Source organism: Neltuma alba, unplaced genomic scaffold (genome assembly GCF_004799145.2).
Source record: "Neltuma alba isolate B1F8T4 unplaced genomic scaffold, ASM479914v2 tig00003837_pilon, whole genome shotgun sequence".
NCBI classification, from domain to species: Eukaryota; Viridiplantae; Streptophyta; class Magnoliopsida; order Fabales; family Fabaceae; genus Neltuma; species Neltuma alba.
In genome coordinates this window covers 50,826-69,312 of record NW_021633441.1, presented here as the reverse complement: position 1 = coordinate 69,312, position 18,487 = coordinate 50,826, and the positions used below count along the sequence as shown (strand labels likewise).

The 18,487-nt window shown below is 31.8% G+C and overlaps 2 protein-coding genes across 2 annotated transcripts; both read right to left on the bottom strand.

Annotated features, from left to right (window-relative positions):
* Positions 1 to 10,989: 10,989 nt before the first annotated feature.
* LOC114742607 (probable receptor-like protein kinase At2g39360) lies at positions 10,990 to 11,445 on the bottom strand. Its single transcript, XM_028930831.1, has one exon. The coding sequence runs from the start codon at positions 11,443 to 11,445 to the stop codon at positions 10,990 to 10,992; it is 456 nt and encodes a 151-aa protein (XP_028786664.1).
* A 4,825-nt stretch (positions 11,446 to 16,270) lies between these two features.
* LOC114742606 (receptor-like kinase LIP2) lies at positions 16,271 to 17,946 on the bottom strand. Its single transcript, XM_028930830.1, has 2 exons — positions 17,602 to 17,946; positions 16,271 to 16,717 (listed from the first exon to the last, which is right to left on the bottom strand). Exons 1-2 carry the CDS (start codon positions 17,944 to 17,946, stop codon positions 16,271 to 16,273), a joined length of 792 nt encoding a protein of 263 aa, XP_028786663.1.
* Positions 17,947 to 18,487: the final 541 nt, after the last annotated feature.

Below are 18,487 nucleotides of genomic sequence, written 5' to 3'. Positions count from 1 at the left end.
CGAAGAAATTATGTAATTCAATCCCATCTTCAGTCAGTTTTTTAAGTGTTGCGTTTCTTGTCTTGGTCAGAGAAGTTAGAAGGTAATAACCTCGCTCTTGCTGGTTTTTTTTTTTTTTTTGGGGACATCAACCCTAGCTTGTTGCTGGTTGTGTCTTCAAATTAACAATAATCAACCATGTGTGAGTGTTTAGTTTGATCATGATGTAAGTTGTTGGGTTGTGATTTGTCCAGTTCATCTGATTAAGTCTCTGTTATGTTCTAATCCTTGGCATGTTTGGAAGATGTTGTTTAGTTTGATGTAGTTGTGTTGTGATTTGCTCAGTTTCATCTGATCAAGACTCTGTTATACATGTCCTAATCCATTGAATTTTTGCAAAGATAGATATATGGGGTATATATGATCGATTGTGCTTATATCGGATTTTCTACCCGAGAAGGAAACCCAAATTAAACAACGATGACACACGCACATTTTAATTATGCGTGATTAAAAAAAAATTATATAGATGCATATGTTGGGTTTTGTTGTTTGTGTGTCGGAACTTAATTCTGTATTGATGTGATTATTGTTTATTTATTTTTATGATAAATAATAAATAATTAGTTTGCGCTTTCCAGTTTGTTATGTTTTGAAGAGATTATTCCTGTGAATTACGCAAGTACTCCAGATTAAGGCTGATTCCAATAAGATAAAACTGCTTATTTTTTATTCACGCATGTTTAAATCGAGATTTGTATTAATTAAAAGAAAAATCGAGACCTCGGGCAATATCAACAATGTCTCCCATTATTCGATTTTGGTATTGTATTATTTTACACAGTTTTCCCCATGCCAATGAATAATTAGGGCATAGGCAACAAATACAGTGTGCCTTCTCTGAATTTAATCTAAAAAGTGTTAATTTAAAATGGGAAAATAGCAAAATAAAACCGCTAAAATGAAAAATTGCAAATAGAGACCCGTTACAACATTAGTATGGGTTTTGACAATAATTTTGTAAATAGATCCTTCTGTACTATTTTTTGATTTTGGCGGTCTTTCTTACAATTTTTTCATTTAAAAATGACAATCTAATTTGTTTTTCATCTTCCTAACATATTGTGTCTTGTATATGTTGGAATTTATATGTTGATATGCGTATAATGGATCTCTCATTTTTTATTATAATTTTTGTCGGAATATACACATTAAATAAATTAAAACTATTTTTTATTCCTCAAAAATTAAAAGAGGAGGCAAATCATCCTCTCTCTCTCTGTCTATATATGTGCGCGCGCGCGCGCGCGCTTGCTTTCCAACCAAGGAAAAGCAATGAATCACAGGCCACGGAGGATGGGGTTAAAAATACTTTTCGAGGGACAAGGTTTGCAGAGGATTGGTTGATATATTGTATAGGAAATGGAAAGATAAGCAAGTAATTAACTGCTTGGAAGAATGAGCTAATAGGAGCACGTAATAATCAATGCAATGGGACTAATTAATGATTAAAGTCTCCAATCCTTTTCATAAGATCCAAATAATTGAATTGCGTAGTTCAAATAAGAAATTTGTTAATAGTAGTTAAAAGTAATAAATATATTAAAAAAATGTACTTTGTTTTAATATACTCTTATTTATAAAAAGGTTAGTAAAAAGGAGAAAAAGAAGGAACATGATTCATTGCCCATTGCCCATTGCCCATGCATAGAAGAAAAACCAAAGCAAGTAATTGTGTCCAATTAAATAGTTGCAGCATTCCCTTGTCTTCTGTTACATACAACTCAATCAATTGACGTTTCCAAGCATGTACACCAACGACTCCTTCTCCTATACATAAGAAAATGTTTGCAGACAGCTATTTATAAGAAATACTATAATAGTGCTTGTGTAAAATTTTTAATACCATTTTTCATATTTACCTCATTAATTATTGATTAATCTTACAGTGTTAAATACTCCATATTCTTATTTGTTCATTCTCCACATAAACATTCCCGGAGACGGTCATGTTCCGATCAATTTATTACTTACTCTGGATAGGCTTGACTGAGAGATGTATTTGTTTTTTGTGTTGTTGAAATTTGAGATTTTAATAATCTTAATATAAACAACTCAAAGTTCAATGATCTCTCAATTTAAAAGAATTTAAATCCCAAGACTGATCTCTCCCATGCCTGGAGTGCAGAAGTGGTGTTTGGTGGCGTGACAAAGTTTGGTGAGGAGGAAAAAATGGTTGATTGACGAGTAGAAAAAGGTTCTTTTAATTTGACCCTTTTAAACTTTTTATTTATTTTTAGGGAAAACTATTTCATAAGAATCTATATTTATTAATTTTTAATTTAATATCTATATGTTTTTCTTTTAATTAAATCTTTTAATTTGTTCTTTCTCCAACATTGTTAACTTCCGCATAACAACTAACAGAGCAAAATCAAATAAGTTAATGATGTTAATAAGTAAAGTTAAATGATTTATTCAAGAGAAAAAATATAAATAACCAATTAAACATTGAAGAAAAAATATAGGCACCTACAAAAGAGTTTTTTTTTTATTGGATGGATTAGTGTGTGTAAATTTCTTGCTCGAAGATATGAAATATACTCATCATATTTTAGAAAAAAAATATTAAAAAAACACAAACTTAAAAATTGATCTACTCATGAAGGATCATGCCAATCGCCTTATAGTCTAATGTCATATAAACTCTTCTATAAGTGAGAGGTTGCAAGGTATGATTTAATCTTATAGTTTTAAGTTGTTAGTACATGTCTTCTAATTAAAAAATCTCTCTCTCTCTCTCTCTCACACACACACACACACACAAGTCGAGTGCTCTTTTCCTTAAAAGATAAGGTTGAACTCATTTTGTATGATGATTGAAATAGACAATTTGTACGTTATTTTTAAATTTTTTTTTTCCTATTGCTCTGGTCTCACGACAATTTGTATAATTAATCATGTGATCAAGGAACATAGCGGAAGTGAATGTATCATGACTTTGCCAGCAGGAGGATGGAAATTATTCAGTTTAGTCGGTGGCTAGGTTGACAATTATATTGAATAATTGCTAATTAAATTAAATAAGTTTGTGGAATATTTATGACATTTAGTTTTTGCGAATTTTGACCGCCGTGAAAGATAGAAGAAATCTTTTATTTATTAAGAAAAGTTGTGTCATTTTCTAAATTGGTTAACAATTTTAGTTTCAACGTGTTCAGAATAAAGTGTATCATCTCCGTAATATTTGGTTTAACTTCATTTAAAATCTTCTTTGTTTTAAAATTGAGCTTGACTACTTCTTTTCAGTTAATTGTAAATGTTAAAAAATTATATCGAAATTTCTCCCAATTAGGATACAAAATACTTAAATATGATCTAAATACTAGTATCAAATTCTAGATAAATATATATCAATAAATGAAATCATGTGGAGTATATTCTCACATTAGATTTTTTAATTTTTTTTGCCAGATATTATATTTTAATATTTAATCAACTCAATTTAATTAGTGGGTTCTGAACTCAACCTGAGCAACACGCCTTTCTTTTGTGTATGTATTTAAAAAATAATGTTATTTTCTTATTTAGCTAATAGTTTTAACTGGTATGTTCAGGATGAATTATATCAACGCATACACACAACAGGTTTTGATCAACTCAATTTAATTAGACGTACGTCTCTCCTCGTTTTAAAATTATACTGGAGTGATCATTTGCAATGTTTTTGCCAATGAAATTAATTACTTATATAATTATAGTTTTTCCCTGATTATAGTTAAAAGTCCTGTATAAGATATTAATGTAACTTCTCTAATTTCTGAGTTCACTTTAGCCCTTTCAAATTCAACAGAAATTCGAAACAAACCTCATTAGTATATTTCTTAAAATTTAAATCTTCTACAGTTTTACTAGATATTTCGTAAAACTTAATCTTTTAGTGAATATTTTTTTCAAACGAGAAACATCAATTTAAATTTTGATTAAAATAGTTACAATTACAATATTAAATATTGAGATAGATATGTAGTTGTACAATAAAAGATAAAATTCATAATGACTATACATGGAGAAGAGTTGGCATATCGTAAATACCTATTAAAGAGAAATAATAAAAAAAATTGTTTGAGGTAGTTTAAACATATGCTAAGAAGATTATTAGTGGTGTCATGAAGAGAGCAGATCAAATAATATGAAGTCCTTTGAAAATAGATTTAAAAAAAGATTCAATATAAAACTTATTATTGTTGCTGTTGTTATGTTATGCTAATTTTTTTTCCTTTTGTCATGACCTACGCACTTGTTATATCTTTCACACAAGATTCAAATTTACTATTTCCCATTTAAAAATGCTTTAACTTGCCGACTTACTATGCTTATCCATTCGTCATTGTGAATATTTGGATCTTAACAAGTGGCAAATAAGTTACTCTGTTTGTGCCGTTACATGTAATTATGAGCATGCTGGTAAACAGGTGTGAATCTAAATCTTATAACAGACTACTAACTTGGATCCTTAATATAAAATTTATTTAATTAATATGAGTAAGTTAAAAAAGAAAATAAATTAGTTATTTGTCAAAAATATGTGTTGGTTTTCCTAATATATTCTTTTAAAACTTCATTTAACAAATGCAATTAATAGGATTAGTTTGGTTAAATAAGAGGAATAAAGTAAATTCGGATATTATATTTAGAACCAAATTCAACTCCTTGCTAGTACTTATCTCAGGGATTGAAGGTGGTACAAATATAAGAACGTCAGCGTAGGTAAAAGCCTTGTAACTTAATGTAATATGAATACTTTTTTAATTCACTTGAAAAAAATGTATTATGAATATTTTCCTATAAATTGGAGGTTGTTGGGTTCCATCCATTTATAATCTCAGCTGCCAGTGCCTACTTTTTTAATTAAAAAATAATAATGTCATTATCTTTTTTTTTTCCGCCAACAAGAAATTCATTTCATAAAATCAACAGTACAATATCTTGAAAGCTCAAAAACAGTAAAAGCAGGATCAAAATCAGCCTACATCGATGTGATATGAGCATTACAAAAATCAGTTTCTATACACTATGTTTGGTTTTGGTGCGAGAGATTTAAAGGGGAAAGGAGAGAAGAGCAAGAATTTTGCTCTATTTCCCTTGTTTGGGCTTCATAAAATTTTTAGGAGAAGAGAAAATTTTTTCTAAGATTTTCCCTCTCTTCTCCTCCTAAGCTGCCCCTCCAAAATTGGGGAGATTTGGAGGGGAGAAGTAATATTTTATTATGTCCAACTCCAAACTAATATATCTATTTATTTTCAATATTCCTAAACTACCCTCTCCTTCATCCTTTTCTTTATTCTCACCTATTTGGCTAACAAATTTTCAGCTGCGGTCGAAATTGCGCAGATCAATGAAACAAATGGGAAAAAAACTGAGAATTTCAAAATGAATTTCTTTTATAAAATTTTAATCAATATTTTTTTTTAATTTTCCATTGAAAAGAAAAAATTTAAATAACCAAGAGCCTTCTACTCTAAATGGCAAGTATCCGTTAAAGGCATTGCATGCTTCTATTTGGTAATGCCCAGTTTATAGTTTCATTTTTGAGCTACTAATCGTCATTAAATAAAAAAAAAGATATCAGTGGTTATAATTATTTTATTTATTAGAATTATATTTATAATTATTATTGTACATATATTATAAGTATAATTTTGAATATATTTATATGGAGAAGTATAATATAACTGTTTGATATATGTTAGCTATTAATTATGCATCATTACTTTATATATTAAATTTTATTTATAGCTATATTTTATTAAATATTTTGGAAAAAACAACTTAGATAAATGAGGGTAACATTGTTCATATAAAATTATTTTCCCTCTCCTTTTCTTTTGAACCAAACAAGGTAATATTAAAATTATTCTCCTTTCCTCTCTTTTAATCAATCCAAACAAGGTAATATTAATATCCTTTCTTTCTCTTCTTCTTCTTCTTCTCTTCTTTTCATTAAAATCCCTCCCATTCCCTCCTCTCTTTTGAGCCAAATAGAGTTTACGCAATGGGGGCAGCAGTCTCGTCGCCAATCAAACGGCACGACCCTTCAAAGAAACTTTAGCTACCCAGTCAGCAGTTGAATTTGCCTCTCACAAAATCCAATTTCATTCCTTAGCAGGTTCCTTGAAAATTTTCAAGCATGACAGAGTTCCTCCAACCTATGTCATTATCATGTTAGCAACAAGTTCCGTCTAATTTATAATTAAAAAAATATTAAACAATAAATCCCAATATAATTAATGATATAAAAGCCAAGGATGCGATAATAGACTTTAAGAAAAGGGGTAAAGCCTAGTCTTCTACCCTTGGGAACGATGATTATGGTCCTACCTAGCAATAATATACCACCTCCAATCCTATTTATAAGACTTCATTTATAAATTACAAATAAGATTACAAACGAAATCTTATAAATAGGACAAGAGGTAGTACTCTTAAATTATTAGACTTGCTAATCACAAACTAATCAAAGGCGTCAAACCCCAAAACAATACATAACTTTTTTGACCCGCACAAAAACTGAATCAAAAGGATATTAACTTAAACTAATGCAAATTAATGTTAATTAATAAATAAAATAAATTAATATTAACAAAATAGTTATAATTAATATTAAGATAATTGATATGTTAACATAATAGATGATTATACTATAATACAAAAATAACAAAATAAAACAGGGAAAATTGATTAAAAAAAATTTCGTGTTTAAAATTTTTATTGGTTTAAAGGATATTATATGCTTTCGTGAACAGAAAGTACTTGTACTTTGCAAATTTTCACACACTCACATAGTCGAATTCACGTCCTCTTATTTTTATTCCTAAATGTATAATCTTATTATTTTCATATTTATTATTCTTTTCAAAACATCTTAAAATTTTATCTGCATTGATGTAGATATAAAGGTTATCTACCTAATATTAATGCATATAAATTTATATTTATTAAATATTATTAGGGTATTATGATAAAAGCGTTAAAAAATAATAATAGTTACAGAATAATAAGACTTAATTGTAGATGAAGGTTATAATATTCATCAGGGTTAATTAATCCGCAAGTCCTTATAGTTTCAACGAATTTTGAATCAGGTCCCTATAGTTTTTTTTCTTTTTATCAGGTCCTTATACTTTTATCTTTTTTTAATTAGGTCATTGTATTTATTTTTCTTTTAATCAAGTCCTTATAATTTCACTAAATTTTTAATCAGGTCCATGTAGTTTTAATTTTTGTTTATTAATTAAATATAAACTTAATTAAATAGATTAATACTGAAAAATAAAATATTAATAATTAAATTAAATTAATAATTATGTAATAAAAAAGTAATAGAATTAATTAATTCAAGAATATTTTTTAGAACAATTAATTTTTTTTGCTGAAAAAATTAAAATCATTATAATAATTCAATATCTTTAGAATATTATTGTTTATAAACTAATATTAAATAATATATACTATTTTATGTTTATATAATAGTACTATTAGAATTTATAAAATAAAGAATAAAAAATTTAGGGACTTAATTAAAAATAAGGTGAACTTATAAGGACTTGATAAAAAGAAAAATAAATACAAGGACCTAATTAAAAACATGTGAAAGTATAAGAACTTGATAAAAAGAAAAAAAACTATGAGAACCTGATTCAAAATTAGTTGAAACTATAAGGAGTTGTGGATTAATTATCCCTATTCATTAAATATTAGTATTAGAATGATATGATAAAGGTATTAGAAAATCGTCAGAAGCTATGTAAGGGATTTCAAACAGGGTTAAAATGTATCCAATACCACAAATTATTTTGTGAGGTACATTCAGCATCTTATTGTGGTGTGTCTATCATCTAATCTTAAAATATATTTTTATGTGTATCTAGTACTTTAAAATATTTTTGGTATAATATTGCTCTTAAAGTATTAATTTTTTTCAAAAACGGTTGCGCTTTTAAAGTATCATTTCATGAACAATTTTAATCTTATCATTAACTCCTCAAAAGGCCCATTAAATGAATGCAGATTAAATGCCATAAAATATTTTTCAGTATTTTTTACGGTGTTGAAGGCACCTGAAAAAAATATTTTAGTGTACTAGATGCACCATAAAATATTTTAAGATATTGGAGGCACCTTAATGCTTTTTTTTTTTTTTGGCCTGAACACCTTAACGCTTCAAAGTATAGAATTGCAAGAAATAAACTGTGAAGCATGGAGTTACGGGACTCGCAGGTCTCCAAGATGCCGTCTACTTTTATAGATTAATATAGATAGGCATCAAGAAACACGGAAGCAATAATAAAAACATTTATATAGTCCGACACTCAATAAACTTTGCAAGAAAAATAATAAACGCAAAAAACAAAATACACATTAAAAGTTGCCCTGTAACATTCTGTAACAGTGTACAACGGTGTTTATGAAACCCATTTACACTGTTTGAGCAGTTTCCTTACATTTCGATTAATCGTTTCAGTTCTGTATGGTGCTTTTAGCATACGTGATTGAGATAAATAAATAAAGTTGTAAATTTGAAAAACATAAATTCAGAGTGAAAAATATGATTATTAAACTAAAATATCTCGTCATCAAATTCGTAATAGAAATTTGCCCGAATCGTTACTCTTTCTTCATTCTCACGTTTCATAGTTAGATCATTTAAGCAATATTTTTGTATAAAAAATCATGCTGAAGAATTACGTATAGTAAATATTGACAATATATATTTCCTTTTTTTTCATTACAAAAAAAAATTTAGATGAGTTGAGTTCCAAGAATTTACCATGGTCAAGGAAGGCTCCAAGCTCAAAAAACACGTACAAAAATATTTACAGATTACCCACTAACAAAATTTTCATATCGGTAACAGGATTTGAACTCACGACTTTATGAGTTATCAAGTGACTATTCAATATATATTTCTTTTAATGTCATATATACTTATTTGCCTTCTTATACTCGTCTATTTCAAGCCGTGTTTTTGTTGGTTTTTATTAGTTTAAAATATCTGCAGTTTCGCATGTGAATGCAAACTGTACTGTCAAACATCTAATTAATAATATACTCTGAATCAAAATTACAACATTAATGTGTGTCGCTTTCTTTATAAATATGGGTTACGTTTGTATAATTTTATTCTGAACCCCTAAGGAAGGTGGAAATTTTGAAGGTCAAAAAAAGAACGCGGAAAATTGGATTTGGAGGGTGCAATAAAACATACCTTAAAATAATAGATTTTAAGGAAAACAGATTTCTGGGGAAAAACATTTCTTTAGTAAAATAGATTTTATTAAAAAAAAAGTGATTATTGGAAGTTGTTCTCCCTAGCTTATCAAAAGAGTGTTTGAATAGCTTATACCCAAGCATGCTTTTAGTTACTGGAAATATTGATTGGGAAAAGTTTTCAAGTGTTTGTTTTTTTTTTTTTTGAGAATTATAATTAGGTCCCCAAAAAAATCTAATTTTTTAAAAATCTACTGACAAGTAAAGAGTAAACAATGACAAGTTTTAGAATAGGAACGGCAACAGATTCAAGCAAGTCACTTGTCATTGAAACTTTCTAGTAATTAAATTTTTTCATTGGGACCTCTTAATAATTTTCCCTTTTGTTTTTTGTTTTTTCAAAACCATGGTTTTTCTCTCCAGACCATGATTTTGGGAGCATCCAAACGCACAATGCATGTAGCGCTCAATCTTTACTATAAGTCACTTATAATTTATTTTTATATATCAAAAAATGCATTGAAATGATAAAATTTTTTTTTAATTTACTTTACTAAAGTGTTTTTTCTTTTGCTGCATTTGCAAATTTTAACCTCTTTTTTTCTTTTTCTTTCTTTTCAACAAGAATTAAATAAGAGTAAATTTATAAAATAATCATTAAATATCATACAAGAAACTTATATTCAAGACTAAAATTTTTTTACACAAATAACTTATAATAAGGATCGGAGTGGTATGTGAACAAAACAAACCTATCTACTACTATTATTATGTCTGTCAGGAAGACTAAGGCGGTGTTTGAAACACTTCAAAAGTGCTTTTAAAAAATATTTTTTTATACAAATCGAGATAAATTACCTCACATATTTATTTCGTATATCGTAAAATTACTTTGAAAATCATTATTTGGTTTCGACCCAAATAATCCCTATATTAACATGTTAATTTGGGCTTTACAACAAAAGTGGGCCTAATGGATGTGTTTCTAAATTCAAACTAAGGTCATTATGGGCTCAAATTAATTGGGCTCCCAGATCTCTCATGGGTTGATTGCTCCTAATCTTGTTTTTCCTAAACAATCCATAAATTGTACCTTTTCGATTTTAATTTTGTATGGTCTCCTTTCAATTAAGTCTCTTTTATATATTCTTGCAAAAAAAAAAAAACTATTAACACTAACTATGTGAGGCAAATGTTAAGTGTTATTTTCCATCATTCTTTGCTTCGTCGCACATCATGAAACCATATATGGATGATGTTTAACAATTAACACGGACTATGTGAGAGAGGTACAGTGCACATTTGCTCTATAACTTGTGAGAATTCCTTTTTCTTAGTTTTTCTGGTCATACTTCTGGACTTATCTTTTTTACTGCAAAAGTAATTATTGGAGTTATTCTGTTTATAATAGGCTCAAGAAAGCAAAACTAACCTGAACTAAAATCAACAATGATATATATATCTTTTTCACAAACAATAAGCACTCATGTATTCTATTTCAGGAGAGTCTAAACTCTGTTTTTTTTTGTTGTTTTCAAAACGTCTCTTATTAATTATAGATATCTCACCACCATTTATATTATCGTGCAGTTACAACAACAACCTGCAGTAGTTTAGCAGCAAAGGAGTCATTAAACTGAGAGAATGTCTTCCATCATTGTTTCCATTTTTTGCATCCACATACATGTGCGCGCGCGCACACACATACACATATCAATGCTCCACAGAAACTTGCCAAATTCATGAAGCCAACTCAAGTTGGAAAGCGTCTTCGACCTCACACAGTTCATACCCCGTTGGTGGTCTGTTTATGCGAATCTTCTCTGAGCACTTCCAGGCCAAGTCATGTACTTTGTTCATGTACTTTTCATCCTTCATTCCATTTTTGATGGCACAATCCACAGAAACTCGCTGAATCGGTGAAGCCAACTCAATGTGGAGAGCATCTTGAAGCTCACACAGCACATACCCTATTGGTTGTCTATTTATGCATCTCTCCTCCAAGCACTTCCAAGCCAATTCACATACCTTGTTTAGAGAATCTAAGTTCACTTTCCCGTTCAAATATGGGTCTATAATCTCATGAAAGGTGCCCTTTTCTTGGCAGCTTGATGCCCATCTTGTCAGATTAAGATGCTCTGTTGGACGAGTGTTGTCCAAAGCAAGCTTGCCACAGATAACTTCCATCAGAACCATCCCAAATGAGAAAACTTCCGTAGCAGAGAGAGAAAATAAAGCTCCCACTTGAAGGAGAGAATCTTGTAAATCACGTGTTTATATATCGTTTTATTATTGTTGTTGTTCATTATCCTTAAGATAGAGTAAATAATATTTTCAAGAATTACGTATGGAATTTTTTTTTGGACCAAAAGAGAGAGTCCATTTTATTAATCACCAAAAAAATCAGAATACACATACTGATAGCCGAAGCCTATAAAGAAAAAACACTCAAAACAACCTAAGCATACAACCTACAAAACACACAGCTTACCAAACAGAAAAAATATAGCCACCAATCAAAAGGAAAAAAAAGCAAACTAGGATCATTAGAGCAAATTAGCCAACCCCACTCCTATCAGTTTCCAACACCAGATCTTCGATAGCATAATTTCTTCCATCAGAATTTAGCAAGCTTCTAGGCTAATTCTTTCTAGATTCAACATCTTCATTTAGAATCTGAAGTAAAGAAGGTGAGATTGGTGTTTTCACCCATCCTATAGGATACACCCCCTTGTTACAAGCCACAGCAATCGGATTTGCTGGTCTATGTCCTCTTCTCGAGACAAGAGAAATTGCCACTTCATTCAAATTCTTCAAGCACAAAAGAGCCTCCTGGAGATCCCATTGACCCCTCCAGTTAGCTCCTTCAACTGATCCTTTCTTATTGCACCAATAAACTTCAGAGCAATCCACCTCAATAACCACTTTATTCAACTCTAATTCTTGCATTAGGCAAATAGCTTTCTTAAAAGCTAAGATTTCAGTAATTACTGCAGTTTCAGCCTTCAATTTCTCACAAAATCCCACATGAAGCTACCTGAAGCATCTCTACAAATTAAACCAATTGCAGTCTCCCCAGAGTTGAAAGACCCATCACAATTGATTTTAATCACTCCTTCCTCAGGCAGTCTCTATGCACCACATCTATCTTCTTTCTTCTTTCCCCCATCTGAGCCTTGCCAGCTTGTTGTCTTCTAACATTCGCTTAGAGCTTTTCCTGCATAATCAATTACTCTTCTTGGATCAGGCTGAATAGACTCAAACACCAACCTATTTCTTTCTTTCGAAATTAGCCAGATTAACCAAGCAAAATAAGCTAGATGATAATCATTAAAACGATTCTTATCAGCTACCATATTAACCCACCAAAAATCAAACCTAATCAACTCTAGCTCATCTACTTTAATGGAAAAATTACTTCCAAACCAGACATACTTCACCCAAGGGCATAAAAACAATGCATGTTCTAATGTCTCAGGCTTTACCCCACAAACATGACACAAATCTGAATTACCACATTTTCTTCTAATTAGTCTTTCCCTCATTGGTATAGCTTGAACAAGACATCTCTAGAGAAAATGTGAAATTTTTGGAAGCACCTTAACATTCCACAGAGTATTCCAAACTTCTTTGGGCATAGAAAAAGAAGAGGTTGCTGCAGATTTTCTTTTCCTTTTCTTCTTATTTCTTATACAGTGATAACCCTTCTTTACTACATATTTTCCATCCCTTGTGCCTAACCATACCACTGCATCATTTCTTCCAGAGTTGCAACAAAACATTTGTTCAATTTTCCTGATCACATCATCTGGCACCAAGCCCTCTAGCTTCTCTACAGCCCATCTTCTATTTTGAATTAACTCAGCAACCTTCCAATTCTTCATGTCCTTAGGAATTTCAACAATCTGATCCAAGCTGCCATCAAAACCTTTGATCCATTTATCTATCCATAGCCTCACATCAAGTCCATTTCCTATTGTCCAAAACAAATCTTCCATCAATGCATTCCTTCCTTCCAGAATACTAGTCCACAACCAAGAAGCTCTGCCACCTTTCTTTGCCTCAAGAAAGTTAGAATTGGGGAAGTAAATTTTACCCATAACTCATTTGGGCAATTCAAAATTCTCCATGCAGTTTTAGCCAGTAATGCCTCATTAATTGCTTCAAACTCTCTAAACCCCATCCCTCCTTCCTTCTTAGCATCATTAAGCTTATTCCAAGCTTTCCAATGGATCTTCCTACCCTCTTCTCCACCATTCCACCAGAAAGTTGCCATCATACTATCCAAATCCTTACAGATTTTCTCAGGGAACTTGAAGCAGTACATTAGGTACAAAGGTACTACGCTTATGACATATTTAATCATGATCTCCCTTCCAGCTGGAGTGAGCAATTTACCACACCAACTCTTGATCTTTCTACCCATTTTCTCTTTGATATAGGCTAAGGCTTGACATTTAGTTTTCCCCTAAATATTAGGGATCCCTAAATATCTACGTGGTTCTTCTATGTCTTTTATCCCAAGAACTGAACAAACTTTCTCACGCAACTCAGGTGGGGTATATTTGGAAAAAAATAATCCTAGATTTCAACAAATTTGCTTCTTGCCTAGATGCTATGCAGTAATCTTTCAACAGGTCTACCGGGATTCTACAATTATTCTCCTTAGCATACATAAAAAACAAAATGTTATCAGCAAAGAAGGTATGAGTAAGCATTAGGGTTGTACTGATGATCTTAATACCCTTCAGAATGCAGCTATGAGTAAGCATTGGGGTTGTACTGATGATCTTAATACCCTTCAGAATGCCTCTTTCTACATTCTTATTAATCATGCTTGATAGGGCTTCTACCACCAAAATAAAGATATAAGGTGATAAAGGATCACCTTGTCTCAATCCTCTTTCAAGAATGACTTCCCCAACCTTTCTTCTAGACAAACAAATATTCAATTTAATCATTGAGATGCAATTCATCACCAGTTTAACCCACTTTTCATAAAAACCAAGTTTAGTTAAGAGAGCCCTCACAAAATCCTGTTCAACTCTATCATAAGCCTTGCTCATATCCATTTTCATAGCAAATTCACTTCTCACACCTTTCTTCCTTCTTCTTAAGTAATGAAAATCTCTTGAGCAACAATTATATTGTTATGGATTAAACGACCAGCTACAAAAGCACCTTGATTTTTTGAGACACAATTATCTAACCAAGGTTTTAATCTATTAGCCAATACTTCAGAAACCACTTTATAAGCAAAATTACAAAGTCCAATAGGTCTGTATTGACTTACCTCTTCTGATCTATCCACTTTTGGAATCAGAGCGATATTTGTTTCGTTGAGCTCCCCAATTTCGCAATTCTCTGCAAGAAAGCCTTTCACCATCTTCCAAATCTCTTCTTGCACTATATCCCAAGAGGATTGATAAAACCTTCCATTATACCCATCTGGTCCAGGAGCTTTACTTCCTCCTAACTGAAAAAAGGCATTCGTCACCTTAGTTTTGCTTACTGGAACTAAGAGAAGGTTATTGATTTCTTGTGTCACACAGCAATCAATATAATGCAGCACATTATCAAAATTTCTACTCCTTACAGATTTAAAGAGTTCTTTGTAAAACATTACAAAGCTTTCAGCTATTTCTTCTTCCTTCTCAAGCCAATTTCCATCCACTCCCTTTACTCTCAAAATAGCATTTCTTTGCCTTCGCTGCACTGTGGACAGATGAAAAAAATCTGGAATTTCTATCTCCAACTTTCAACTAATTTATTCTAGATCTTTGCTTTCAATACACTTCCTCCAGATGCCACATCTTTTCCAGCTCCACTTCTATATTTTCTATTTCCTTAATGATAGATTCAGTAAACTCGCTTTCATAGCAATCAGCAAGTTTAGTTAAAAGAGAATCAATAACTTTCTTATTATTTGGGAAGACTTTTCTGCTCTTACAATTATTTAGTCTTCTAACTACCTTTTTAACTTCATCAGCCTTTCTGCTTTTGCCATTGTTCCATCTCATTTTCATCACATCTTTGTACTCAGGGTACTCAATCCACATCTCTTCAAACTTGAAACTTTTAGGAGTTTTTGTTCCTTCATGACTCAGTTCCACAAGGATCGGTGTATGATTTAAGCCAACAGGTTCTAAATGAAACACTCGTGCTTTTGGAAATTGTTCCCTCGTATCAACATTTCTGAGAGCTCTGTCTATTCTTTCTTTAATATTATCTTCTAAGCTCCTCTTGTTGCACCAAGTATACCTCAAACCTTTGAACCCCAAATCCATTAACTCACAATCATTAATAAACTTCTGAAAGTTAAGAATCTTCCTTACTAATCTCGGGTTACCACTAGATTTTTCCTCTTGTGCTGCCAAATCGTTGAAGTCACCAATACACAACCAAGGTCTTGTCACCCCCTTCACAATTTCTCCCATACTACTCCAGCACCTCCTTCTCTCCTTTTCCTTTGTAGGACCATAAACAAAAGATATCACTCTTGGGAGATCAAACTTTGCATCATCAACCTTATTGTGTATAATATTTTTAGAGCTGAGGATTACATCTATCTTCACATCTCCACACCAACACAGACATAGACCATTTCCCTTTCCTTCTAGCTCTACTACAAAGCCATTTTCCATCCCGCACTTTCTCCTTAATTTTTCCATAATAGATCTTTTTTGTTTGGTTTCCATTAGAAAAACAATCAGGGGTTTTTTATTACCAATAATTCTTTTCAGATTCTTCACTGTTAAAGGAACCCCCAACCCTTAACAGTTCCAGGAAATAACACTCATTGTGCTTGGGTGGCTGTTTTAGGCCAGCCACTAGTGCCCTCAGCTCTTTCCAAAATCTGTAGACCAGAGAATTGAGTAATATTACTACTTTCCATATTTTTTTCTCGCCAGACCCATATTGCCCCTCTTCTTCAATAATTTTTAGTCCACCACTAACCTTTCTCATTTGCTTCTTTGGGATTCTGCCTCCTCTCTTTACTACTTTCCTCTGAGAGGTTTTTTTAAACTTCATCAGCATTTACTTCATCAGAAAGGAATAACTTTCTTTGCTTAGCCTCATGCTTCTCCTCATCTTCATCAGTCAAAGATCTTTTTAGCCCTATTCTTTTCAGTCCAAGTGTCATTTCAGACATGGGAGAAACACTCCCATATAGCACAATTGCATGAGATAAGCCGTCACTCTTTTGTGGAGATACTGTTCCACCATTAACCTTTTCAGTCTTGTCAACTATGGTAGCTTCTTTTTCTTTCTTCTCCATTTCCTTACTCTGCACTTCATTATCTTCCTTCTTGTCTTTGGTTTGTACCACCTCTGTCTCCACACTTTCTTTAAATTCAGGTTTATTAGCTTGCTCCTTCTTGCCCTTATCCTCTAAAACTTTTCTAGTCAGATTTGCTTCATGTCCTAGGCCTTCTTCTTTTCCTTTCAACTCTAATCGCAAGTTCTTCTGTCAAGATTCAATCCTTCTACTTCCTCCCAGTGATCATCACATACTACAATCAAATCATCCATTCTTTTGGCTGCTTGAATTCCCAACCAATTACCATATTCAACAGGCCTAGGTTAAATCTCTTTTATGTATTCTTGGAAAAAAAACTATTAATACTAACTATGCGAGGCAAATGTCAAGTATTATTTTGCATCATTCTTTGCTTCGTCACACATCATGAAACCATATGGATGATGTTTAACAATTGACACGGATGATGTGAGAGAGATACAGTGCACATTTGCTCGATAACTTGTGAGAATTCCTTTTTCTTAGTTCTTCTAGTCATATTTTTGGACTAATCTTTTTCACTGCAAAAGTAACTATTGGAATTATTCACCAAAAAAAGAAGTAATTATTGGAGTTTAAAAAACCAACATGATCATATCTTCATTGGACCAAGGCGTATGGTGGTTGATGATGCTAATTTGTAGTTGAGTAAGTTGTAGCAATGATATATATCTTTTTCACAGACAATAATCACTCATATATTCTGCTTCAGGTGATTCTAAACTGTGTTTTTTTTATGGTTTTCAAAATGTTTCTTATTAATTATAGCTATCTCACCACTATTTATATAATCATGCAGTTACAACAATAACCTGTTGTGGTTTAGCAGCAAAGAAGTCATTCAACTGAGAGAACGTCTTCCATCCTTGGTTCCATTTTCTGCATCCACATATATGTGTGTGTGTGTATATATATCAATGCTCCCCAGAAACTTGCCAAATTGGTGGAGCCAACTCAAGGTGGAGAGCGTCTTCGACCTCACACAGTTCATATCCCGTTGGTGGTCCGTTTATGCAACTCTTCCCTGAGCACTTTCAAGCCAAGTCATGTACTTTGTTTATGTACTTTTCGTCTTTCATTCCATTTTCGATGGCACAATCCACAGAAACTTGCTGAATTGGTGAAGCCAACTCAATGTGGAGAGCATCTTCAAGGTCACACAGCACATAACCTATTGGTGGTCTATTTATGCGTCTCTCCTCCAAGCACTTCCAAGCCAATTCACATACTTTGTTTATAGAATCTAAGTTCACTTTCCAGTTCAAATATGGGTCTATAATCTCATGAAAGGTGCCCATTTCTTGGCAGATTGATGCCCATCTTGCCAGATTAAGATGCTCTGTTGGACGAGTGATGTCCAAAGCAGGCTTGCCACAGATAGCTTCCATCAGAACCATCCCACATGAGAAAACTTCCGTTACAGAGAGAGAAAATAAAGCTCCCACTCGAAGGAGAGAATCTTGTAAACCACACGTTTATATATATATTGTTTTATTATTTTTGTTGTTCATTATCCATAAGATAGAGTAAATAATATTTTCAAGAATTACGTATGGAATTGAAACACGCAAAATTGTAGGATGGCGATATATAATAAAAATATAACAGCTTAGTCAAAAAAGGACGGCTACATATAATGAACAGTGCGCATGTACGAAACTCCTCTTAAATGCTTCATTATTATTTTTTGTCACTGTGTATCATATCTAGAAGAAATCAATACCTATAATGGGATTTTTATATTATCAAACAATATGCATTTTGGACATTTTGGATGTATCCGCATCCTAACGGGCATGCGTAAATATGAAAAGATTAGTAAATAAAAATAAGATGTGGGATCCTTATTATGTGTCACTTACAGAGTTTTAGTCAACTCAACCCTAAAAATACTTCAATGACTAAATTAGCCTAATTCATGTCTGGTGGATTGACTAG

What these genes read in the sequence shown, in the direction of transcription:
- LOC114742607 (XM_028930831.1), bottom strand. Translation starts at nt 11,445, where the DNA reads ATGGTTCTGATGGAAGTTATCTGTGGCAAGCTTGCTTTGGACAACACT.
- LOC114742606 (XM_028930830.1), bottom strand. Translation starts at nt 17,946, where the DNA reads ATGGTTCTGATGGAAGCTATCTGTGGCAAGCCTGCTTTGGACATCACT. An exon ending in ACGAAAAGTACATAAACAAA is followed by an intron (nt 16,718 to 17,601) that starts GTACATGACTTG and finishes GAATCTTGACAG; the next exon opens with AAGAACTTGCGATTAGAGTT.